This window comes from Bombina bombina, chromosome 4 (genome assembly GCF_027579735.1).
Source record: "Bombina bombina isolate aBomBom1 chromosome 4, aBomBom1.pri, whole genome shotgun sequence".
In the NCBI taxonomy this organism is placed as follows: domain Eukaryota; kingdom Metazoa; phylum Chordata; class Amphibia; order Anura; family Bombinatoridae; genus Bombina; species Bombina bombina.
The window spans coordinates 474,038,122-474,065,677 of record NC_069502.1 but is presented as its reverse complement, the minus strand read 5'-3'; the positions used below and the strand labels follow the sequence as shown (position 1 = coordinate 474,065,677).

The following is a 27,556-nucleotide window of genomic DNA, read 5'->3' as shown; positions in this document are numbered from 1 at the left end:
TATAATAACCCTTAAGCAACTTTTTATTACAAAAAGGATTGAAAATACTACATTCTTAATAAATTATTTTAGGATAGATATCCTTTTTAGAGTTACTTTTCTGACGACTCATATTTATATACCCACAAGGCTTTGAATCTATTAGATAAAAGTTTCACAGTCATCAGGTCAGATATAAGCATTTTTCTGACTTTTCATCAGATCAAACTGAGAATGCTAGAACTCATTTCCTATGTAATTCTTGACAGCTGTCATTGAAAGAAAGCAATCTCATTCTGCTATATCACCTGGATTTACAATAGTATCCTCAGGGCAAATGGAAATCAGGAAATCTGGTGCCACAGATGTTCATAACGACCAACTTCAATCTTCTGAATGCAAAAAAGGTTTTTATTGAATCTTAAAACAAAATTATTGTTTAAATGACAACTGTTATTGAAAAGAGTGTTAACAAATCAATGTATATGAGCTGATTGTTATCCTTTAATTTAAATAATACATTTATAGTATGAGCCATGTTTTACATTAATTAATATAGAGGACACGTAAAATAAAAGATTTCACTTTGATTTTAAAATTATTCGGAAAATTATGCGTGACCTTTTTCTTTTATAAAGTAAAACATAATTTATGGAAGAACTTACCTGATTAATTTCTTTCAAAGTGGCAAGAGTCCATGAGCTAGTAACTTATGGGATATACATTCCTACCAGGAGGGGGCAAAGTTTCCCAAACCTCAAAATGCCTATAAATACACCTCCCACCACACACATTCCTCAGTTTTAACATATAGCCAAGTAGTGAGGTGTAAAAAGGTGTAAAAAACATACAAAAAGAGTCCCTGGAAAAAAATAATGTGCTTTTATACAAAAAAATCATAACCACCAAAAAAGGGTGTGTCTCATGGACTCTTGTCACTATGAAATAAATTCATTTATCAGGTAAGTTCTTACATAAATTATGTTTTCTTTCATGTAAGTGGCAAGAGTCTAAGAGCTAGTGATGTATGGGATATAATAACCAAGATGTGGAAGTCCACAGAGTCACTAGAGAGGGAGGGATAAAAAAAAACAGCTATTTCCACTGAAAAAATTAAATCCAAATAAAAATTAAGTTTTCTTAAATTTCAAAAAACTCAAATCATAGACAAAGGAATCAAACTGAGAGAGCTGCCTGAAGAACTTTTCTACCAAAGACATCAAAAGACATCAAATTGTAAAACTTAGTAAATGTATGCAAAGAAGACCAAGTTGCTGCTTTGCAAATCTGATTAACTGAAGCTCCATTCTTGAAAGCCCACGAAGTGGCAACTAATCTAGTAGAATGAGCTGTAATTCTCTGCGGTGGAGACTGCCCCGCCTCCAAATAAGCCTTGTGAATCAAAAGTTTCAACCAAGATGCCAAAGAAATGGAACCGTTTTATCTTGATGGAATATCAGATAAGGAGACTCACAAGAGAGAGACAACAACTCAGAAACTCTTCTACCAAAACAAATAGCCAAAAGAAATAACACTTTACAAGAAAGTAGTTTAAAGGGACAGTGAAGTCCAAAAAAAACTTTCATGATTTAAATAGGGAATGTAATTTTAAACAACTTTCCAATTTACTTTTATCACCAATTTTGCTTTATTCTCTTGGTATTCTTAGTTGAAAGCTAATTCTAGGAGGTTTATATGCTAAATTCTTAAACCTTGAAGACTGCCTCTAATCTGAATTAATTTTGACTACTAGAGGGCATTAGTTCTTGTGTTTTATATAGATAACATTGAGCTCATGCACGTGAAGTTACCCTTGAGTCAGCACTGATTGGCTAAAAAGCAAGTCTGTTAAAAGAACTGAAATAAGGGGGCAGTCTGCAGAGGCTTAGATACAATATAATCACAGAGGTAAAAGTTTATTTATATAACTGTTTTGGTTATGCAAAACTGGGAAATGGGTAATAAAGGGATTATCTTTCTTTTTAAACAACAACAATTCTGGTGTTGACTGTCCCTTTAATATCCAAAGAATGCATAGGCTCAAAAGGAGGATCCTACAAAATCCTTAAAACCAAATTAAGACTCCAAGGAGGAGAAATAGACTTAATAACAGGTTTGATATGAACCAAAGCCTGAACAAAACAGTGAATATCAGGAAGTTTAGCAATCTTTCGATGAAATAAGACAGAAAGAGCAGAGATTTGTCCCTTCAAAGTATTTGCAGACAAACCCTTATCCAAACCATTCTGAAGAAACTGTAAAATCCGAGGAATTCTAAAAGAATGCCAAGAAAAATTATGAGGAGCACCATGAAATATAGGTTTTCCAAACCCGATAATAAATCTTCCTCAAAACAGACTTATGAGCCTGTAAAAAAGTGTTAATCACTGAGTCAGAGAAACCTCTATGACTAAGAACTAAGCGTTCAATTTCCATACCTTCAAATTTAGAGATTTGAGATCCTGATGGAAAACGACCCTTGAGATAGAAGGTCTGGCCTTAAAGGAAGTGGCCAAGGCTGACAAATAGACATCCAGACAAGATCCGTATACCAGAACCTGTGAGGCCATGCTGGTGCTATCAGAAACACATGAGAGTCTTCCAATATGATCTTGGAGATCACCCTTGGGAGAAGAACTAGAGGTGGAAAAATGTAAGCAACTTGGTAAAACCAAGGAACTGCTAAAGCATCCACCATCTCTGCCTGAGGATCCTTGGATCTGGAAAGATATCTAGGAAGTTTCTTGTTCAAGCGAGAGGCCATCAGATCTCTTTCTGGAAGACCCCACATCTGTACAATCTGATGAAACACATGTGGATGGAGAGACCACTCCCCCAGATGCAAAGTCTGACGACTGAGATAATTGCAGAAATTAGGCAAGAGTTGGACTCCGCCCAAGAAAGTATTCGAGATACTTCTTTCATTGCAAAAAAGCTGTGAGTCGCTCCCTGATAATTGACATATGCCACTGTTGTGATATTGTCTGTCTAAAAACGTATGAAAAGTGTTCTCTTTAATAGAGGCCAAGCATGAAGAGCCCTGAAGATAGCATGGAGTTCTAAAATATTGATTGGTAACCTCGCCTCTTGAGGTTTCCAAAACCATTGTGCTGTCAGAGACCCCCAGACAACTCCCCAACCTGTAAGACTTGAGTCCGTTGAGACCACATTCCAGGAAGGACAAATTAAAGAAGCCCCTCGAACAATATGGTGATGATCCAACCACCAAGACAGAGAGAGTTGAATGTTGGGATTTAAGTATATCAGTTGTGATATATGAGTATAATCCCCGCACCACTGATTCAGCATGCAAATCTGCAGAGGTCTCATATCAAAACGAGCAAAGGGGATTGCGTCCGATGCAGTCATAAGACCTAAATCTTCCATGCACATAGCCACTGAAGGGAACGGTCAAGACTGAAGGTTTAGAAAAGCTAAAACCAATTTAATTTGCCTCTTGTCTGTTAAAGACAGAGTCATGGACACTGAATCTATCTGGAAACCTAAAAAAGGTGACCCTTGTTTGAGGAATCAAGAAACTCTTTTGTAAATTGATCCTTCAACCATGCCTTTGAAGAAACCACACTAGTTGTTTTGTGTGAGATTCTGCTAAATGAAAAGAGTGAGCTAGTACCAAGATATCATCCAAATAAGGAAACACCTCAATACCCTGCTGATTACAGATAAAAGGGCACTGAGAACTTTCAAAAAGATTCTTGGAGCTGTCGCTAGGAAGAGCGACAAACTAGTATTGCTTGTCTAGAAAAGAGAATCTGAGAAACCGATAGTGGCCTGGATGAATTTGAATTTGAAGATAAGCATCCTGTAAGTCCATTGTGGACATAAAATGCCCTTGCAGAACAAAAGGCAGAGTAGTCCTTATAGTCACAATCTTGAAAGTTGGGACTCTTTTAAATTATTTAAAAGTTTCAGATCCAGAACTGTAGAGGGACTGGAACAATCACCCCTGAAAGTTCTATGTCTGAAACAGATTTCAGAAAAGCCAGAGCCTTCACAGGATTTGTTGGAACATGAGAAAGAAAGAATCTTCCACAGGAGGTTTCATTCTGAAACCTATTCGATACCCTTGAGCCACAATATTCTGAATCCACTGATTCTGAATAGAACCTGACCAAATTTTCTGAAATAATTTCAAACTGCCCCCCAGCAGCTGAACTGGATTGAGGGCCGTACCTTCATGTAGTCTTGGGGGCTGGATTTGATTTTTTATAAGGCTTGGTTTTATTCCAATTTGAAGATGATCTCCAGTTGGAACCACACAACTTAGGGTAAGGAGTAGACTTTTGTTCTTTATTCTGACAAAAGGAACGAAAACAATTAGGAGCCTTAAATTTACCCTTAGACTTTTTATCTTGGGGTAAAAAAACTCCCTTCCCCCAGTGATAGTGGAAATAATAGAATCCAATTGAGAACCAAATAAATTCTTATCCTGGAAAGATAAAGATAGTAATCTAGATTTAGACACCATGTCAGCATTCCAAGATTTAAGCCATAAAGGTCTTCTGGCTAAAATAGCTAAAGACATAGATTTAACATTGATCTTAATAATGTCAAGTATATCATCACAAATGAAATGATTATCATGTTGAAGCAGAAGAAAAATGCTAGACAAATCAGTATCTTCTACCTGACAAGCTAAACTGGCCAACCAAAAAGTTGAAGCAGCAACCACATCAGCCGTAGAAATGGCAGGTCTAAGAATATAAGTAGAATTTAAATAAACTTTTCTTAGATAAGATTCAATCTTTCTATCTAAAGTATCCTTAAAAGAAGTACTATCTTCCATAGGGATAGTAGTACGTTTGGCAAGAGTGGAAATAGCCCCATCAACCTTAGGGACTTTTTCCCAAAACTCTAAATTAGCCACAGGTAAAGGATATGACTTCTTAAACCTAGAAGAAGGATTAAAAGAAGAACTAGGTTTAGACCATTCCTTAGTAATCATATGAGAAACAGCATCTGGAATAGGAAAAACCTCAGGTGCGACCTTAGGAGGTTTAAAAACATTTAAACGTTTACTGGCTTTGTTATCAAGAGGACTAGACTCTTTAATACCCAAAGTAACCAGAACTTCCTTCAACAAAGAACAAATATAATCAATCTTAAACAGATAGGAAGATTTGTCAATTTCAGAATCTAATTCAGGAGCCTCTGAACCAGAGGAATCCTCATCAGCAGAGCATATTTAAGTATGCTGTTGGTTAATACAAAGTTCATCAGAATTATGAGGAGTTTTAAAAGACCTTTTACGTTTATTTTAAGGCAGAATAGCAGACATAGAGGCCTATTAATCAAGCCGTCAACCGCAAATACGCCGGAATTCCGCAACGTAATTGTGGAGAGCTTGATTCGCCTAATTTATCAAAGCCTACAGATCGGCAAAAGTAGAAATTTGTGACGTAACATACGATCCGCCGGTCTCAGTCCGACACAGATCAATGCTTACATCATTACAGATGTTCTGAATGCAATTTCGGCACTATCTGACTACTTTTGCTAGTTATCAAATTTCTACCAGGTACGCTCGCCACTATTCCGGCCAAGCGTACCTGGTTTTCAATCTGCCACCCTGGAGGCGTCAATTGCCATAGCAATCAATGGGAGTCTGAAATCAGCAAAAGCTTATGTTCGCTGCTGCCTGATATCCCATTGATTCCTATGGGAGAATAAAAGTTACGTTTACACCTAACACCCTAACATGTACCCGAGTTTAAACGCCCCTAATCTGCTGCCCCTACACAACGCCGCCACCTACATTATACTTATTAACCCCTATTCTGCTGCCCCGACACCGCCACCACCTAAATAAAAGTTATTAACCCCTAATCTGCTGCTCCTGACACCGCCGCCACCTACATAAAGTTATTAACCCTTATCCCGCTGCTCCCGGAGCCCACCGCAACTAAATAAATGTATTAACCCCTAAACTCCTGGCCTCCCACATCACTACCACTTACTAATCCTATTAAGCCCTAAACCGCCAGCCCCCCACATCGCCATAAACTAAATTAAACTATTAACCCCTAAACCTAACAACCCGCTAACTTTATATTAAATATTAACTCATCCCTATCTTATAATAAATTTAAACTTACCTTTAGATTTAAATTAAACTATATTAAACTATATTAAACTATATTAAACTATATTAAACTAATAATTAATATACCCTAACTATTAGACTAAATTCAAATTAAACTATATTAAACTATTAATTAACCTAGGGTAATAAACCTACCCTAACTGTTATACTATTACACCTAATTTAAGAGCCTTTTGAAAAAAGACCCCCCAATATAAAAAAACCCCTTACCTACAATAAACTACAAATAGCCCTTATAAGGGCCTTTTGCGGGCATAGCCCCAAAGAAATCAGCTCTTTTACCTGTAAAATCCCCCCAACAGTAAAACCCACCACCCACACAACCAACCCCCCAAATAAAAACCTAACTAAAAAAACCTAAGATCCCCATTGACCTGAAAAGGGCATTTGGATGGGCATTGCCCTTAAAAGGGCATTTAGCTCTATTGCTGCCCAAACCCTAATCTAAAACTAAAACCCACCCAATAAACCTTTAAAAAAACCTAACACTAACCCCTGAAGATCCACTTACAGTTTTGAAGATCCGACATCCATCCTCCAAGAAGCCAGCAGAAGTCTTCATCCAAGCCTGCAGAAGTCTTCACCCAGACAGCATCTTCTATCTTCATCCATTCGGCGGGGAGCGACTCCATCTTCAAGACATCCGACGTGGAGCATCATCTTCGTTCCACGTCTTCTTCCCGAATGAATGTTCCTTTAAATGACGTCATCCAAGATGGCGTCCCTTAGATTCTGATTGGCTGATACAATTCTATCAGCCTATCAGAATTAAGGTTGAAAAAAATCCTATTGGCTGTTGCAATCAGCCAATAGGATTGAGCTTTCATCCTATTGGCTGATCCAATCAGCCAATAGGATTGAGCTTGCATTCTATTAGCTATTCCAATCAGCCATTTCTTATTTACAGGTAAAAGAGCTCATTTCTTTGGGGCAATGCCCCGCAAAAAGCCCTTTTAAGGGCTATTTGTAGTTTATTGTAGGCTAGGGTTTTTTATTTTGAGGGGGCTTTTTTATTTTCATAGGGCTCTTAGATTAGGTGTAATTAGTTTATATCTTTGATAATGTCTTTTTTATTTTGTGTAACTTAGTGTTTATTTTTTTTTTGTAACTTAGTGTTTGTTATTTTTTGTAACTTAGTTGTTAGTTTTTTGTAACTTTGTCATTTTTAATTGTAGAATAAAATTATTTGAGTAGGGTTAGGTGTTTAAATATATAATATAGTTATTTTAATTTGTATCTTAATGTAATTTTAGTATAACATTTAGGGTAGATTAATTATTAGTTTAATATAGTTTAATGTAATTTTAGTATAATAGTTAGGGTAGGTTAATAAGTAGTTTAATATAGTTTAATTTAATTCTAAAGGTAAGTTTAAATGTATTATAAGATAGGGATGAGTTAATATTTAATGTACAGTTAGCGGGTTGTTAGGTTTAGGGGTTAATAGGTTAATTTAGTTCATGGCGATGTGGGGGGCTGGCGGTTTAAGGGTTAATAACTATATTTAGTTGCGGTGGGCTCCTGGAGCAGCGGGATAGGGGTTAATAACATAATGTAGGTGGCGGCGATATAGGGGCGGCAGATTAGGGGTTAATAACATAATATAGCTTAATTGATATCATCAGGGATTAGCTATAAAGTGACATGGCAGTGGGCAAGAGCTGCTCGAAAGATTAATTAATGGTTTAGCAACTGATGTTTAAAGTTGAATACAGGAAGGGCTGGCAGATTGATGGTTTTAGATGTAAGTTAAATTGGAAGGGTGGGTTCTCAAACTTTGGGTGTCATCTTTAGAGATTAAAGGAGGACCTACAGGATCCAATAGATGATAATAAGGGGGTATGTTTAATTACAAATGATGGAGGACGGCCATCACAAACTTTCAAATATATGGAAAATCATAAGGGATTACATGATATCTAGCCTTATTAGGGGGTGTCTTATTGATGATGTATAATGAGCGATGGGTGACTGTGCTTCATATGGTAGTATATGAGTGGGAGTGGAGGGGAAGAATATATATCTTAATGTAATCGAGGGGTACACCTTGTGTTGGTAAACTGGAAGGAGAAGTCAGTGAGTATATTTATCTCATAGTAAATATCACAGGGGTGCCTAGGGATTGAATGACAGGATATATGAGTTTCACAAAATGTGTCAGCTTATCTCTCAATATGAGCTCTATTAGTGGTCAGTACCAGTAACCTGTATAATTCCCTAGAATTATCTTGGACGAATATAGCTTTGTTAGTTAAGAAGAGTAAGTAGAAATCAATTGGCAATAAACATGGATAAATTGCACATGCTAAATAAAGTATACCTAAATAGGTTCTTATTGGATGCCTACCAATATTTGTCTGTATACAAATAGGAGGATTTAAACAGACTCAATGAAATGGGTAAGAGCATAAGAGAAGGCATATGTATAACTATTAAAACATTGCAAAAACAAAAAGAGAACAGAGAGTCCATGTTTCAATGTCCATAGTCTTGAAATGTAACAGGTTGACCAGTGATCTGTATGACTCACTATCCTTATATGAAACCACTATTGTGTCGTTAGGTAGACAGGGTAAGTAGGTTTTTATGGCCATAAAATATGAGAAGGTTAATCATATCTAGTCTCTGTAGACCTGAGTAGAATCCTTATTATATGCCTACAAGTAGTGATCTGGATAATCATAGAAGCTTCAAAGTAAACTTAATAGAATAGATACAAACATTAAAAAATTTAACATTTAACCTGTGAAATGGAAGAGGGGCATAAAGTTTGTTCCCGGTACAATATAAAAATGAAAGAGGGCACTATTGAACCTAGCATAATTTCTCAACTAGGAAGTAATGAGGTACTCTGGAGTTAACTGCGAAAGGTGGTGATCCCTTTATCCAAAGCCTCTTTTCAGATAATGAACCACTCTGGGGACATGGTAGGGTAGAGAGCCAGAGACACTGCAGGAAGGCCATATGTCAGGTAGGAACCATTGACTATAAGGCAGTGGGAATCGTAGTAGGATATATAACCTGTGGCTTGTGGAGATTGGAGTGCCCACTTTGTTTGTGCTACACTGGATGTCTGTGTGCCAGGAGATCATTTGATTTATCTCCATTCTCTAACCGGAGTCTCCCTCTGCACCCAGTGGCCGGCCGCTCCAACACGGGTTGCAGCTGCAGAGAACTCTGGATGTATAATACTAGGCCAGGCGTAGGTGTGAAATCTAAGCGGAGTCCCAGGAAGTATGAGCTCTCTGGAAGGAGAAAAGATTCCCAGCTGCTTCAGTAGCTCTTTTATCTCAATTTCTGGATCGGCTTTGGAAGGAGTACAGCTCTCACCGCTGATTGCCATTTCATATGGTAGATTGTCTCTCGCGTCATCCGCCATCTTGACCATGTTATTATTTCCCTTGTCTCTAGCAGCTATTATAATAGTAGAGAGATCTTCATAGTTATAGCACATTCGGTGCTCTAGGTTGTCCAGAAGCATCCATATCTATAGACAAAAGTCCTCCCCCATGGGTAAATAGGGTCCGAAAGTTACCACACCCTGTAAAACCATCAGTAGGTAAATACCACTCTCCTGGGTAGCCCTCAAGCTGAGAGAGGGGGAGGGGGTAGATGGTGGGCTGCAACACTCCGTTTTGAATGGTCTGGTTAGATCTTCTGCTTGATTGGATCGCAGTGATACAAGTATCTCCAGAATCAGTATTGACTCCTAGAATAGCAAGGAGAATTATTGTGCAGAAAGCTGTGGATGCAATAAGAGAGAGCCACCATTTCTTCAAGCTGAGATCAGAGCTACATAATCATGCGTCTTACATTGGCCGCGGCTTGGTCACAACCCCCAGGAAATACTTTTAATTTTCAAAGTTACCGCTTAAATAAAGTTATATAATTCTGCACTGTGTAAATTTGCTCTCCCCTCAAAATAACTCAACACACAGTCATTAAGTACATCCCTAAGTGGAAATGTCCAAATTGGGCCCAATTAGCCATTTTCCCTCCCCGGTGTCTAGTGTTACAAGGTCTCAGGTGTGAATGGGGAGCAGCTTTGTTAAACCTGGTGTTATCGCTCTCATACTCTTTCATACTGGTCACTGGAAGTTCAACATGTCACCTCATGGCAAAGAACCCCCTGAGGATCTGAAAAAAAGAATTGTTGCTATACATAAAGATGGCCTAGGCTATAAGAAGATTGCCAAGACCCTGAAACTGAGCTGCAGCACAGTGGGCAAGACCATACAGCGGTTTCACAGGACAGGTTTTACACAGAACATGCCTCAGCATAATCGACTAAAGATGTTGAGTGCACATGCTCAGCATCATATCCAGAGATTGTCTTTGGGAAATAGACATATGAGTGCTGCCAGCATTGCTGCAGAGATTAAAGGGGTGGAGGGTCAGACTGTCAGTGCTCAGACCATAAACTGCACACTGCATCAAATTGGTCTGCATGGCTGTCATCCCAGAAGGAAACCTTTTCTAAAGATGATGCACAAAAAAGCCCACAAACAGTTTGCTGAAGACAAGCAGACTAAGGACATGGATTACTGGAACCATGTCCTTTGGTCCGATGAGACCAAGATAAACTTATTTGGTTCAGATGGTGTCAAGCGTATGTGGCGGCAACCAGGTGAGGAGTACAAAGACTAGTGTGTCTTGCCTACAGTCAAGCATGGTGGTGGGAGTGTCATGGTCTGGGCCTGCATGATTGCTGCCAGCACTGGGGAGCTACAGTTCATTGAGGGAACCATGAATGCCAACATGTACTGTGACATACTTAAGCAGAGCGTGATCCCCTCCCTTCGGAGATTGGGCCACAGTGTAGTATTCTAACATGATAACGACCCCAAACATGCCTCCAAGATGACCACTGCCTTGATAAAGAAGCTGAGGGTAAAGGTGATGGACTGGTCAAGCATGTTTCTAGACCAAAACCCTATTGAGCATTTGTAGGGCATCCTCAAATGGAAGGTGGAGGAGTGCAAGGTCTCTAAAATCCACCAGTTCTGTGATGTCATCATGGAGGAGTGGAAGAGGACTCCAGTGGCAACCTGTAAGGCTCTGGTGAACTCCATGCCTAAGAGGGTTAGGGTGGTACTGGAAAATAATGGTGGCCACACAAAATATTGACACTTTGTGCCCAATTTGGACATTTCCACATAGACAAGAAGAAACAGAAGCGCCACATGGCCCAATATTGTCTGGTCCAGAAGATAAATAAGTGTATGTGTACAGAGTAAACTCACATTTGTGAAAGCACCTCAAGTAGTGCTATAGCGGCAGTCTGGGATTTCTTACGGTCACTCAGGGGACCAATCTCCGGTATAGGTATGGTGTCTAGATGAACAACATAAAAGGACACAGGTGCCTATATGGCCTAGTATTGTCTTGACACAGGTGAGTCAGTGTGTTAATGGAAAGGTACTCACATTTGTTGTAGCATCTCCTTTGATGGGATCAATATGGTCACCCACCAGACTTAATCAAAGGCCTGCTGGACACAAAGAAAATCCAGGAACCACCAGTAGTTCAGAGAGAGGCCCAGATCAGGGGACTCCTCTCACCAGAAGGATATGTAGCAGCAGAAAGGTGATAGCAAGTGTTCAAATATAAAATGGTTTTATTAAAATAGTAAAAACAAAGCAACGCGTTTCTCAGCTCAAGGCTGTTTCATCAGGCTTCATAAAAACATTTGTGAACACTTGCTATATATACACAAAATATCTAATTAATGTTAATTGGCATCACATGATATCAGGAGGAGCCTAGGAAGCAAAAGTGGCCCTATTGGTCATACAATGTGAAAGTCTTAACCAGTATAATGAGCATAGTACATCTTCTACCAATCAGATATCATGTCAACAGACCTCTCATTAGTATAACATTTGGTTACTCATAAGATACATTTCAATAACTGCAATAGCTACGTATAGAAAAAACATACATTGCACTATTCCCTGTGTTATATTGGTAAATAATAGATGATACTAAGTCTGATAACCCCTCACAGGTGTGTATCAAAATATGTATATAAGTAATCCTATGTAAATGTCTATAACAATTGCTAGCCCACCATTACATATATTTGTGAGCAAACGATTATCACTCAGACTCATACATTTCTATAGTCTCAGTTTACAATATTCATGTGATAAAATGATCAATTCAAACAAATGGAAAATGTAAGATAACAAACCTTAGTAGATCGTATGTCATGCTAAATGACCGCTAAATCAATATAATCAAGTGCACTGACATGTTAAAACTGTTGCCAGACCAATGTGATCACATTCAATTGTTTGGCGTGTTGGTATTCTTACTGCGCATGTCTAGAAGGACATGTCATTCAAAATCAAATAGTTCATGTTCCAAGTGCTTGTTATAACGCACTTGTGGTGGGGGCATGGCATAGAGAGAATTTGATAAGACATATGTCAAAAAATCTAATATGTTTGGAATTGATCGCCAAAATACCACTATATGGCAGCTAGATTCCCTCTGGGTTTTGTTTGCAAATGTTCTAAGCCAATGGCAGCCAGCATATTAATTTCGTAAGCCCATTGGCTCTAGCATTTTAGTCATATAATAGAGCTCTGAGATTTGTTCAAATAGAAAAAATGGGCGTTTACAAGGGCGGACCCAAATGTCCGATCAGCCCAATGTGCTGACATCTGCCAACATCGGCATCTGACAATATCCCACAATATGGCATAAAGAAAAAATAAAACACCTAATGTCGCTTCAATATTAGCCACATCATCTAGAGGGCAATCGGCATTAACACCATCTGCGCGATCCCACACCAATGTTGTCAACTCTAAGCACCCAGCCATCTCGGCCACATGATCACACAGTGGAAAATGGTAACTATAGCAACAATTATAACAAATAAATGAGGTGTTAAAAAAGTATCAACTGAATCTGCCTGATTATTCTGTGGTAGGTTATACAACGCTATATGTATCTAGCAATAGAGTGGATGGGTATTCTGTCATAAGTGTTTTTCTCCTAAAACAGAGTATTTCCTAAGAGTCAATATGGGGGTTAAATTTATATATAATGTTAGTCACACAAATACCAATATAAACTAGTCAAAATGACTAATATGTGATGAATCAAAATAAATCTTTGGATCTATATAATGATAAAATTAGCATGACAACACAAATGGCAGGTAATGTCATCCTATAGTGATGAGTCAAGATAGCTAATGTATTGTGGTGGACTATGAGTGGATTTCAAGCAGGATTCAATACTAAACACAAGGTGAAGTACAAAGTGCGGATGACAATTGTACTAATAGGATATAATGTCCTATTCTAAATAGCCGAATATTACACTGTGTGATTAAGATAAAGATATATATGAGCTTAATCATATATATAGAAATGATAAATGTGTGCAAAATAAATATATATTGCACATCATAATGTTTATATAGTGACAGTGTCATGTGCTTATAATCACCTAAAAGAAATAAAGATTTAAGTGTGATAGCAAATATAGTGCTGTCTATTATGACTAATATATATTATATTTGTCTCTGACTAGTATAGCTACACAATCTTTCTCTTCTGAGGCTTGTATATTTACAGAAATTGGCTACTTAGCATTACCCTTTTAGGATATCTGATATATCCCCTTATAGGACGCCCCCTCCTATTTTTTGCATATTTCCACATAGGGTTGTTGCCAACGATTTAGACATTAATGGCTGTACATTGAGTTATTTTGAAGGCACAGCAAATTTACACTGTTATACAGATTGAACACTCACTACTTTACATTGTAGCAAAGTGTCATTTCTGTAGTATTGTCACATGAAAATATATAATTAAATATTTCCAAAAATGTGAGGGGTGTATTCACTTTTGTGGGATACTGTATATATATATATAAATATATATATATATATATATATATATATATATATATATATATATGTATATATATGCAACAAGAGAGCACTCTCACTTAACGGTCAACTTGCCAGGGTGCATGCAAAATATTATCATAAATAAACAAGAGGCTTGCACTCGCTGGACTTTTTGACTGGTGCCTTTAATGTGACGTTTCGGGGAGCGTATCCCCTTCCTCAGACAAAGTAACAGTATGTACTGCAGCAATTTATAAGCAAACAACAAGTGAAAACAAAAACCCCACCCCCAATTCAAATTACGAATATTTGCCATGGCAACCAGGGTAAACATAGCCAGCTACATGTAACCATAACATAGATCAACCATAACTTATAATTGAACAGTGAACATTAATAAAGTACTTAAAATTCAAGTATGGGGAAAAACAAAATGTCAACCTCTGACAAATATGAACAATATGTGAAGCAGCGTATGGTTCAAGGGATCAGAGGTATCACAGGTAAATATACAGTCACTATTGCAATAGTGCATATATGCACACACCAGAGTAAATCCACTTACTTTCTGGATAAACAAGTGGGTGTAAGGATACCATGGATCCAACGATCGGTGTAGGGCAAACTGAACGGCTCATATCGATATTCGCAGAGGCAGAGTGTGTCCGATCGATGGAGCAGTGATGACATAATCATGTAGTGCACATGGGGAGTCAGCTGTGTGAACAGAGTAGAATGCTGCAGGCAGTCACCATCCATAAACGATCGGATAACACCCTGTCTCTGTAATGCAAACATTGGGAGACACATAGTAAGAACGTAGCATCCAAAAGTATCAGCATATAATATTATGGATATCACAAATAGAGCACGAAAAATACATATTTTGATACACACCTGTGAGGGGTTATCAGACTTAGAATCATCTATTATTTACCAATATAACACAGGGAATAGTGCAATGTATGTTTTTTCTATATGTAAAGGGCACCAAAAGTGTGACTGTAATTAAAAACAATAGAAGCTCATATATTATAAATGTTGGCACAAGAGACCCTAATGGATACATGGGATAATAAATCACAACACATAAGAGTAGGAAGTAATGTCACATAACCACCTATGTTGAATTAATAAATGGTTAGAGCAATATCCCCTGTCATTGTATGAGTAAAGGGGCGCTCTATATTGGTGGATAAGATTACACACAGACTATACAGATAGTTGAGTGATAGACCACCTATCCAGGTATTGAATAGTAGTGGATATATATATATATATATATATATATATAATATTGGACATATATATATATATATATATATAATATATATATATATATATATGTGTGTGTGTTTTTGTTTATACAGTATGTTTATAAATGTGTATATTTATGTGCACTCATACATACATATATAATATATATATATATATATATATATATATATATATATATATATATATATATTGAGCCCTTCCCAGTCAAATGTCTTGAAACATGCAATATCATTTTTATAGTATTTTATTTTGTTTTGAATAGAAATACTATAAATTCCAGTGTTCTTCACATAGAAAAAATGTTCTTTTAAATTTACACACACAAACACACATATATATATATGTGTATATATATATATATACACAGTATATGTGTGTGTGTGTGTGTTTGTGTGTATATCTGTATAAACAATATCTATCGATTTATCAATCTATATTAGTATAGATATATACTTTAAGTATAGATATATATTTAAATAATAATCAGATACATATAAAAATATCTATTTTAAAGTAAAAAGAACATTATCTTCTATGTGAAGAACATTGGAATATAAAGTATTTATAACTCAATTTACGTTTATCGCAACTAGTCTAACGTGGTGTCGGATTAGCGTGTTGGATGGGTGTTGGATTAGCATGCATGCGATAACTGCTAGGGTTTTTTACAGCAAACCCCATGGAAGTCTGTGGGGAGAACAAGTTAGCATGGCCATGGCATCTGGGGCAAGATTACATATGCGTCACCAGTTTTTAGTTCAGTATTGCTATCACTTATACATTTGTATGCGGTGCGTACATTTCATCCATCACCAGCTAATTTTACTCCCATAAACTAACATAGAACCGCGTCACAAATCAGTATTATATATTCAGCGCAAGGACTTATGCAGTGAAAAAGGAGAAATTTTACTCCATTTCACCTCGCCACACATAGGCAGGTGCAGCAAGCCTTGTGCTGAATGTATAAGTACCATAACTCCCTGGAAGTTCTAACTTGCACTTAACGCATGCGCAATATCTACCTGTCAATCATCATCCCCACACTGCAATAACTAAATAAAATCTATTAACGCCTAATCTGCCAACCCCACATCGCAATTACCTAATAAATGTATTAACACCTAATCTGCCATCCCCCAAATCGCAAACTGCCTAATAAAGTGATTAACCCCTAAACCGCCATCCACCCACAACGCAATAAACCTAATGAACCTATTAACCCCTAAACCACCATCCACCCACAACGCAATAAACCTAATTAACCTATTAACCCCTAAACCGCCAATCCACAACAATGCAATAAACCTAATTAACCTATTAACCCCTAAACCGCCAATCCAATGCAATAAACTAATATAATCACTAAGCCCCCTAACCTAATACCCTCTAAATTAACCCCAATTACATAAAATAATAAAATACTAATTTAAAATGAAAATAAAAAATCCTAACAGTAATCTAAAACATTTATTACGTAGATGTGGGGGGATGGCGGATTAATGGTTAATACATTTATTAGTCAGATTGTGATGTGGGTGAATGGCAGATTAGGGGTTATTAGTTTAATTAGGTTTATTGCGTTGTGGGGATTGGCGGTTTAGGGGTTAATAATTTTATTATTAGTTGCAATGTTGGGTGATGGTGCATATAGGGGTTTTGACATGTCGGGCTTGTTTCTGATGCCTCAGAAAGTGTGTACATAAAAAGAATGTGCAAAATTTGATAATAGAAGTAAATTGGAAAGTCTCTCAAAACTGCATGCTCTATCTGAATCATGAAAAATTAATTTTGACTTTAGAGTCCCTTTAAGATCACCCTTCAATAGAACAAACCCTTCAGCAAACTTAACAGTGGGCACTATGGCCCATATGTATTTAAAGGTGAGTGGACAAGCTTCTCAAGTTGAGAAGTTGTCTGCTCACCTTCGCAGCATACGGACAGTGGATTCTTTTTGTCTGATGCCCGTATGTATTATTACACGCTCAAGTGAGTATATAAAGCCCACCTCTTTTTTTGCATGTCCAATTACAAGAGAGAAGGGCATGTCAATCACCCCAAGCTCGCTCGGGGTGATTTCTCTGTGCCACCTCAGAGGTGGCGAAGAGTGTAAGAAGCACTGGTCCTCAGACTGCTGCTTCTTACATTGCGAGAATCAGGCTATCATGTGCGAACCTGCCCTGCAAGGGTTCCAGAGTAGCTTACACTGTTTTATACAGGAGGCCTTTACATTCTGGTAGGTAGAGTTCTCCTTGCATCTGCAACACTGGGATTCTTCCATTATTCTGCCCGACAGTGAAGTTTGATTTATAATTTTAGAGAACACTTCCCCTGCTCTATAGTCTGGCGTCAACATGCTTTACACCACTCCAAATGACACTTGGAATTACACATGTTGATTTGAGTCTTGTGCACATCTTCTCGGCGATGGTAACCCATTTTATAAAGCTCCAAATGCACAGTTCTTGTACTGATATTCCTTCCAGAGGTAGATTGGAACTCTATATTGAGTGATGCAACAGAAGACTTTTTACGCTCTATGCACTTCAGTACTCAGCGGCCCTGCTCTATGAGTTTGCATAGTCTACCACTGCATAGCTGGGCTGTTGTTTATCCTAGACACTTCCAGTTCACAATAGCAATAGCGCAATAAAAGAACAAGCTGATCTAGTAGGACAAAAATGTGATCAACTGACTTGTGGTAAAGATGGCGTATTATGACAGTGCCATGTTTAAAGTCACTAAGCTCTACAGTATAACCCATTTTACTGCCAATGTTTGTCTATGGAGATTTTATGGCTATGTATTGGATTTTATGCACCTTTTAGCAATATGTGTAGCTGAACCACCTGGATTTAATAATTATTTTGGCCAGATTATTAATAAAGGGCATTTACATTTTTTTTGCACATTTCTCCTCCCTTCAACCTACTGTATATAACAGATTGCTTTAATTGTATCTATAATTCAGTTTTCAGAAAACAATGAAGTCGTTGTTTGAATCTAAATAAGGCTTTGACTTCTTTTGACATGTTAAGCCAAGATATGTATTTATGTCAACTCACTGACTGCAAGTAAATCTTTAAACAAAATGAACCTTTCAGAAAATGTGTTACAGTTGACAGGTTTTTTTGCCCCTTTACTGCAAAACGAAATGACCTATAGACTTTGAGAAGTAAAATGTTTAAAATGTTGTGAGTAGCATACTGCAATATACAACAGATATTTATATGATTATTTTTGTTTGTTTTGAGATTTTAGATTATTATTATGTGGTCAGCCTATAAATATAATAATAATATTTTTTCCTTGCCTCTTTTTTAGTTGGATATGCAATATTTTCAATTATTTTTCTTTCAGTGGTTAATTGCACTGACCCAGGATTTGTAGAAAATGCAATTCGTCATGGACAACAAAATTACCCTGAACGTTTCAAATATGGGATCAGTGTGACTTATCACTGTAAAAAGGGTTACTACCTTTTGGGATCATCTGTTTTAAACTGTAAAGCAAATGGCTTCTGGGACAGATCATTACCCAAATGCTTACGTAAGTATGACAACACCTTTGTGCTTATAATTAATCATGATAAAAATAAAAACATTTCACTCTCTATATGGAGAATGGTATAAGAATTTGTTTAGGGTATTTCTTTGTTGTTAAAACATATTAAATTGTAGTAATATATTTTTATTTAACCCATATTAGTATTTTCATATTATACATAATATGTATTTTTTTAAATGCTACAAAATATTTTTTGTTCTGCAAATAATAAACAGGTAAAAAAAAAAAAAAAAGAATTATTATATTTTGATGTTCTTGGTCACTTGTACCTGAAGTAACATAAATACTTTACAAACACAGTGCTATGTAATTTTGTGGCGCTTTACAGCCAAATAATTTATTTTTATTTCTATCTGTCTATCTATATACACAGAAACATTGTAATATCACTTTAGAACTATAAGCTACATTTACAATAGCGACTTATTGATGGCAGAGGCATGACATGGAAAATGTTATATTATTTTGTGTTTGTTATGTTTATCAACTGTGTATGTATTACAACATTATTTATTAAGATATGTAACAACAGTAACAGTCACAATTATTATTATTATCGGTTATTTGTAGAGCGCCAACAGAACAATCCTATAGAAAAGCAAATCAAATAATTTACTTACAAAAATCCTGCTAGACTTTAATGGTTAGATTTGTAGAAAAAAAAATATAACCCCCATGTTTGATAAATTGTTTTAAAATGCCAACAGCTGTCTATTTAAGAACAAAACAGCTATCTAATTTAGAACAATAAAAAATAATTTTTGATGAAATTTGTAGACATGAGGTGCTCAAGCCCATTCCTTAATTTCTAATAACACCTTGAATTAAGGATTGTGTTTGCTTATTAAGAAGTAGAATTTGTATTCCAAGATGGCATTTTTCTGTACATGGTTTGCACACAAGAGAAACACAAACCTACATGAAGCAAAATGATCCAACTATTTGCTATCCATCCCTTTGCAGTATGCATGTTTGCAAAAGAAATAAGCACAAAAACATATGACCCTTCCACTCGGTACCTATTTAAATAAAGACATAACGCCAACATGGGGTACAAAGGCCGCAGCTTTTAATTATAAACATATATAAAACCAGTCATTACTAACAATGGTTAAACCACACAAGGCTTGCCCATAGCAGTCCCATATTCCCATTCTCCAACACCTTACCCACCAATCTCTCTCCTGCCTATCCAGGAGGTACCCCTAACTGCTATCCCTAGGCAAGCACTCCGCCCAACTGCTGCAACTTACTACACCTTAACCTATAGGGAGGGAGGAAGGGAGATTCTTCCCCCACGGACCTTGTTAAATGATCTTGGCGCTCTTTTTAAGACACGTCTCTTCTTTAAGTAGGTTCCTCTCCGGCCCCTCCTACCCTTCTCCTAACCACTAATCTGCCTCAAGACCTACGTTAGGGTCATATGCCCCTACGTAGTAGCCACTCCTCCAGGGCTCCCAAATTCATAAAAGCTGAACTGCAAATAAAAGCTAAACTATTATGTGACCTAAAACACTAATCATAAAAAACATAATTTATGCTTACCTGATAAATTTATTTCTCTTGTAGTGTGTTCCAGTCCACGGGATCATCCATTTACTTATGGGATATATTCCCTTCCCAACAGGAAGAGGATCACCCAAAGCAGAGCTGCTATATAGCTCCTCCCCTCACATGTCATATCCAGTCATTCGACTGAAACAAGACAAGAAAGGAGAAACCATAGGGTGCAGTGGTGACTGAAGTTTTAATTAAAATTTAGATCTGCCTTAAGAAAGACAGGGCGGGCCGTGGACTGAATACACCACAAGAGAAATAAATTTATCAGGTAAGCATAAATTATGTTTTCTCTTGTTAAGTGTATTCAGTCCACGGGTCATCCATTACTTATGGGATACCAATACCAAAGCTAAAGTACACGGATGATGGGAGGGACAAGGCAGGAACTTAAATGGAAGGAACCACTGCCTGTAGAACCTTTCTCCCAAAAACAGCCTCCGAAGAAGCAAAAGTGTCAAATTTGTAAAATTTTTAAAAGGTGTGAAGCGAAGACCAAGTCGCAGCCTTGCAAATCTGTTCAACAGAGGCCTCATTCTTAAAGGCCCAGGTGGAAGCCACAGCTCTAGTGAATGAGCTGTAATTCTTTCAGGTGGCTGCTGTCCAGCAGTCTCATAGGCTAAACGTATTATGCTACGAAGCCAAAAAGAGAGAGAGGTAGCCGAAGCCTTTTGACCTTCTCCTCTGTCCAGAAGTAAACGACAAACAGGGAAGAAGTTTTGACGTAAAGTCTTTAGTTGCCTGTAAGTAGAACTTCAGGGCACGGACCTACGTCTAGATTATGCAAAAGTCGTTCCTTCTTTGAAGAAGGATTAGGACACAAGTGATGGAACAACAATCTCTTGATTGATATACCTGTTAGAAACTACCTTAGGTAAAACCCAGGTTTAGTACGCAGAACTACCTTGTCTGAATGAAAGATCAGATAAGGAGAATCACAATGTAAGGCAGATAACTCAGAGACTCTTCGAGCCGAGGAAATAGCCATCAAAAAACAGAAACTTTCCAGATAAAAGCTTAATATCAATGGAATGAAGGGGTTCAAAAACGGAACACCTGAAGAACTTTAAGAACCAAGTTTAAGCTCCACGGAGGAGCAACAGCTTTAAACACAGGCTTAATCTAGCCAAAGCCTGACAAAAAGCCTGGACGTCTGGATCTTCCTGCCAGACGCTTGTGTAAAAGAATAGACAGAGCAGAAATCTGTCCCTTTAGAGAACTAGCGGATAAGCCCTTTTTCTAAACCCTCTTGTAGAAAGGACAATATCCTAGAATCCTAACCTTACTCCATGAGTAACTCTTGGATTCACACCAATATAAATATTTCGCCATATCTTAGTGGTAATTTTTCTGGGTACAGGCTTTCCGAGCCTGTATTAATGTATCAATAACCGAACTCGAGAAGCCACGCTTTGATAGAATCAAGCGTTCAATCTCCATGCAGTCAGCCTCAGAGAAATTAGGTTTGGATGGTTGAAAGGACCTGTATTAGAAGGTCCTGCCTCAGAGGGCAGAGACCATGGTGGACAGGACGACATGTCCACAGGTCTGCATACCAGGTCCTGCGTGGCCCACGCAGGCGCTATCAGAATCACCGATGCTCTCTCCTGTTTGATCTTGGCAATCAGCCGAGGTCAGCACGGAAATGGTGGAAACACATAAGCCATGTTGAAAACCCAAGGGCTGCTAAGGCATCTATCAGCACCGCTCCCGGGTCCCTGGACCTGGATCCGTAACAAGGAAGCTTGGCGTTCTGGCGAGACGCCATGAATCCAGATCTGTTTGCCCCAACGATGAATCAGTTGAGCAAAGACCTCCGGTTGAAGTTCCCACTCCCCCGATGAAAAGTCTGGCGACTTAGAAATCCGCCTCCCAGTTCTCACGCCTGGGATGTGAATCGCTGACAGGTGGCAAGAGTGAGACTCTGCCCAGCGAATTATCTTGAGACTTCAACATCGCTAGGGAACTCCTGTTCCCCCTTGATGGTTGATGTAAGCCACAGTCGTGAGTTGTCGACTGAAATCTGATGAACCTCAGTGTTGCTAACTGAGGCCAAGCTAGAAGAGCATTGAATATTGCTCTTAATTCCAGAATATTTATTGGGAGGAGTTTCTCCTCCTGAGTCCACGATCCCTGAGCCTTCAGGGAGTTCCAGACTGCTCCCCAGCCTAGAAGGTTGGCATCTGTTGTTACAATCGTCCAATCTGGCCTGCGAAAGGTCATCCTTTGGACAGATGGACCCGAGAAAGCCACCAGAGAAGAGAATCTCTGGTCTCCTGGTCCAGATTTAGCAAAGGGGACTAGATCTGAGTAATCCCCATTCCACTGACTTAGCATGCATAATTGCAAGCGGTCTGAGATGCAGGCGCGCAAATGGCACTATGTCCATTGCCCGCTACCATTAAGCCGATTACTCTCCATGCACTGAGCTAACCTGAAGGGCCTTGGAATGGAAGTGAAGGACACGGCAAGCATTGAGAATCTTTGATAACCTGGACTCCGTCAGGTAAATCTTCATCTCTACAGAATCTATAAGAGTCCTAGGAAGGAAACCCTTGTGAGTGGTTAAAGAGAACTCTTTTCCTCGTTCACTTCCACCCATGCGACCTCAGACTAAATGCCAGAACTATCTCTGTATGAGACTTGGCATTTGAAAACTTGACGCTTGTATCAGAATGTCGTCTAGGATACGGAGCCACCGCTATGCCTCGAGGTTCTTAGAACCGGCCAGAAGTGAGCCCAGAACCTTTGTAAAATTCTCGGGGCCGTAGCTAACCCGAAGGGAAGAGCTACAAACTGGTAATGCCTGTCTAGAAAGGCAAATCCTAGGTACCGATAATGATCTTTGTGAATCGGTATGTGAGGTAGGCATCCTTTAAGTCCACTGTGGTCATGTACTGACCCTCTTGGATCATGGGTAGGATGGTTCGAATAGTTTCCATTTGAATGATGGAACCCTTAGGAATTTGTTTAAGATCTTTAAGTCCAAGATTGGTCTGAAGGTTCCCTCTTTTTGGGAACCACAAACTAGATTTGAGTAAAACCCTTGTCCTTGTTCCGTCACGGAACCGGGTGGATTACCCCCATTACTAGGAGGTCTTGTACACAGCGTAGGAATGCCTCTTTCTTTATCTGGTTTTCTGATAACCTTGATAGATGGAATCTCCCTCGAGGAGGAGAAGCTTTGAAGTCCAGAAGATATCCCTGAGATATGATCTCCAACGCCCAGGGATCCTGGACATCTCTTGCCCATGCCTGGGCGAAGAGAGAAAGTCTGCCCCCCAGATCCGTTTCCGGATAGGGGGCCGTTCCTTCATGCTGTCTTGGGGGCAGTAGTAGGTTTTCTGGCCTGCTTGCCCTTGTTCCAGGACTGGTTAGTTTTCCAGGCCTGTCTGTAGCGAGCAACAGTTCCTTCCTGTTTTGGGGCGGAGGAAGTTGATGCTGCTCCTGCCTTGAAATTTCGAAAGGCACGAAAATTAGACTGTTTGGCCTTTGATTTGGCCCTGTCTTGAGGAAGGGTATGACCCTTACCTCCAGTAATGTCAGCAATAATTTCTTTCAAGCCGGGCCCGAATAAGGTCTGCCCCTTGAAAGGATATTAAGTAATTTCGTTTTTGAAGTCCACGTCAGCGTGACCAGAGATTTAAGCCATGGGCCGAATCCGGAGTTTATAGCCGTAGTTTAGTCAAATGTACTATGGCATCAGAAACAAATGCATTAGCTAGCTTAAGTGATTTTAAGCTTGTCCATAATTTCATCCAATGGATGCTATGTGAATGGCCTCTTCCAGAGACTCAAACCAAAATGCCGCAGCAAGCAGCAGTGACAGGCGCAATGCATGCAACGGGCTGCAAAATAAAACCTTGTTGAACAAACATTTTCTTAAGGTAACCTTCTAATTTTTTATCCATTGGATCCGAAAAAGCACAGCTATCCTCCACCGGGATAGTGGTACGCTTGGCTAAAGTAGAAACTGCTCCCTCCACCTTAGGGACCGTCTGCCATAAGTCCCGTGTAGTGGCGTCTATTGGAAACATCTTCCTAAATATAGGAGGTGGGGAAAATGGCACACCGGGTCTATCCCACTCCTTGCTAATAATTTCAGTAAGCCTTTTAGGTATAGGAAAAACGTCAGTACACACCGGTACCGCATAGTATCTATCCAGCCTACACAATTTCTCTGGAATTGCCACTGTGTTACAGTCATTCAGAGCAGCTAAAAACTCCCCAAGCAATACACGGAGGTTCTCAAGCTTAAATTTAAAATTAGAGATCTCTGAATCAGGTTTCCCCTGATCAGATCCGTCACCCACAGAATGAAGCTCTCCATCCTCATGTTCTGCAAACTGTGACGCAGTATAAGACATGGCTCTTACAGCACCAGCGCGCTCTGCATCTCTCCTAATCCCAGAGCTATCGCGCTTGCCTCTCAATTCTGGCAATCTAGATAATACTTCTGACAGGGTATTATTCATGATTGTAGCCATGTCCTGTAAAGTAATTGCTATGGGCGTCCCTGGTGTACTTGGTGCCATATTAGCACGCGCCCCCTGAGCGGGAGGCAAAGGTACTGACACGTGAGGAGAGTTAGTCGGCATAACTTCCCCCTCGTCGTCTGGTGATAATTCTTTTATAGATAAAGACTGACCTTTATTATTTAAAGTGAAATCAATACATTTAGTACAAATATTTCTATGGGGCTCCACACTGGCATTCAAACATAGTGAACAATCAGATTCATCTGTGTCAGACATGTTTAAACAGACTAGCAATGAGACTAGCAAACTTGGAAAACACTTTAAAATAAATTTACAAGCAATATAGAAAACGCTACTGCGCCTTTAAGAAGCACAAAAAACTGTCACAGTTGAAATAACAATGAACCAAATCAGTTATAGCAACCAAATTTTCACAGTAAATGTATTAAGTTAGCAGAGCATTGCACCCACTTGCAAATGGATGATTAACCCCTTAATACCCAAAACGGATAATCAAATAGAGAAAAAAATGTTTTTAACACAGTCAACACACTGTCACAGGTCTGCTGTGACTGATTACCTCCCTCAAAAATGACTTTTGAAGTCCCTTGAGCTCTCTAGAGACGTCCTGGGTCATGCAGGAAGAAGCAGGAAGACTGAGACTGAATTTTTACTGCGCAAAAAAGCGCTAAAATAGGCCCCTCCCACTTATTACAACAGTGGGAACCTCAGTTAACCTCAGTTAACTGTTTCTATGCAGAAATATAAGTCAGCCATGTGGAAAAATTCATGCCCCAATAAGTTTTATCACCAATGTACCTTACAAAAACAATTAAACATGCCAGCAAACGTTTTAAACATCCTTTTTCTAAAGAGTATGTATCTCTATCGATAAGCCTGATACCAGTCCTTCTACTGCATTTTAAGGCTTATTAGATTACTTCAGTATTAGTAGCATTTTCTTAGTCAAATTCCATTTCTTAGAAAATTACTTTACTGCATATACATTAATCAGCCTGATACCAGTCGCTTTCACTGCATTTAAGGCTGTACTTACATTACATCGGTATCAGCAGAATTTTCTTAGTCAATTCCATTCCTTAGAAAAATATTTTACTGCACATACCTTATTTTCAGGAGACCCCGCATGCTATTCCCTTTCTGAAGTTACCCCACTCCTCAGAATGTGCGAGAACAGCCAGTGGATCTTAGTTACTTCTGCTAAGATCATAGAAAACGCAGGCAGATTCTTCTTCCAAATACTGCCTGAGAAAAAAACAGCACACTCCGGTGCCATTTAAAAAAAACAAACTTTTGATTGAAGAAATAATTAAGTATAAAATACCACCCTCCTCTCACAACCTCCTATGTTGAGGGTTGCAAGAGAATGACTGGGTATGACATGTGAGGGGAGGAACTATATAGCAGCTCTGCTTTGGGTGCTCTTGCAACTTCCTGTTGGGAAGGGAATATATCCCATAAGTAATGGATGACCCGTGGACAGAATACACTTAACAAGAGAAAAGAATATTGTTATTCTAATTTGTTAATATTGTTATTGAGACTCTGTTTCTCATGGGAACAATAGAGGATTTATTTGTGATGGACGAGTAACAATAAATACATGTTTATTACATCAAATTTATTTCCAACAACTGATTTTTAAAATAATGGTCCTTTTTAGGAACTAGTAATTGAGGGAGGTTAAAATTAGTCATGAACAACAATAGCATTGGCTAAAAAGGAATAGATTTGATGGTATTGGCATTTTGTTTGGGAAACCTTTATTTAAATTTACATGAGTTATATATAAGGGGTGTAAAACCTTTGAGAAGTCAATATAACATGTTGTTTAAATCATTTTTATTAAAACATTTTGGTTTCAACATAACACGTCTAGTCATTCTGTACATATAAACTTAAGTATCAAGTTATATAGCACTTCTATAGAGTCCGAAATCTCTATCGCAGAATAGAAAGCCGCCATAGTTCCGTGACCCCTAGTCCCGCGTTTTGAGTCCATCATGAACATTTGTTGCATAATATCCAGATACTTTTTTAGTGATGACAATTGTTTCTTCATATCAAAGCACAATATTGTCCAAATCAACATTGTCTACATCACTAAGGATGACTAAGGCACATCTCAAGGGATGGGGAAAACCAGAGGATTACATAATAATAACTGTAAGAAATCAAAATAAACAAACAAAGTTTGGATGTCAGAGACTCATTAGATTATTGAATCAATATACACAAAACCTTGGAAGCCTCCACCTATCTTCTCCTTCTGTTATTGTCTCAGATCCCTCAATCACTACCTATGTGTCTAACTAGAGTAACCCACTCCCTTTCTTAGATTCCAATAATACCACACCTCATCATTAGATTCTTTTGCAACCATTGACCAGGCCACAGCCTCATCCATGGTGTGAATATAACATGTTTAAATGCTTAGCTTTTAATAAATTATTTTTAACTTTATACAGGGAATATTTTTTGTCAGTGCAAACATAGCTGTTCACTCATCATATAGCTTGTGCAACTCTGATTTACATGAATAATACTTAGGCTAGAAAATTAATTTTATTATCATTTAATTCACACTAGTGCACATTATTCTATATTTCTTTTAGGCACAAACCTTCAGGCATTTTAAGAAGACCAATATTTGGAGTGTTATAAATCACAGTACTTGTA

General features: G+C 38.3%; 1 protein-coding gene across 1 annotated transcript in view; it reads left to right on the top strand.

Annotated features, from left to right (window-relative positions):
* Window positions 1-27,556, top strand: part of CSMD1 (CUB and Sushi multiple domains 1) — a 3,127,153-nt gene that overhangs the window by 2,927,807 nt on the left and 171,790 nt on the right. Inside the window, 1 exon segment of the mRNA XM_053711946.1 lies at window positions 18,615-18,803. Coding sequence (XP_053567921.1) covers window positions 18,615-18,803 — 189 coding nt within the window.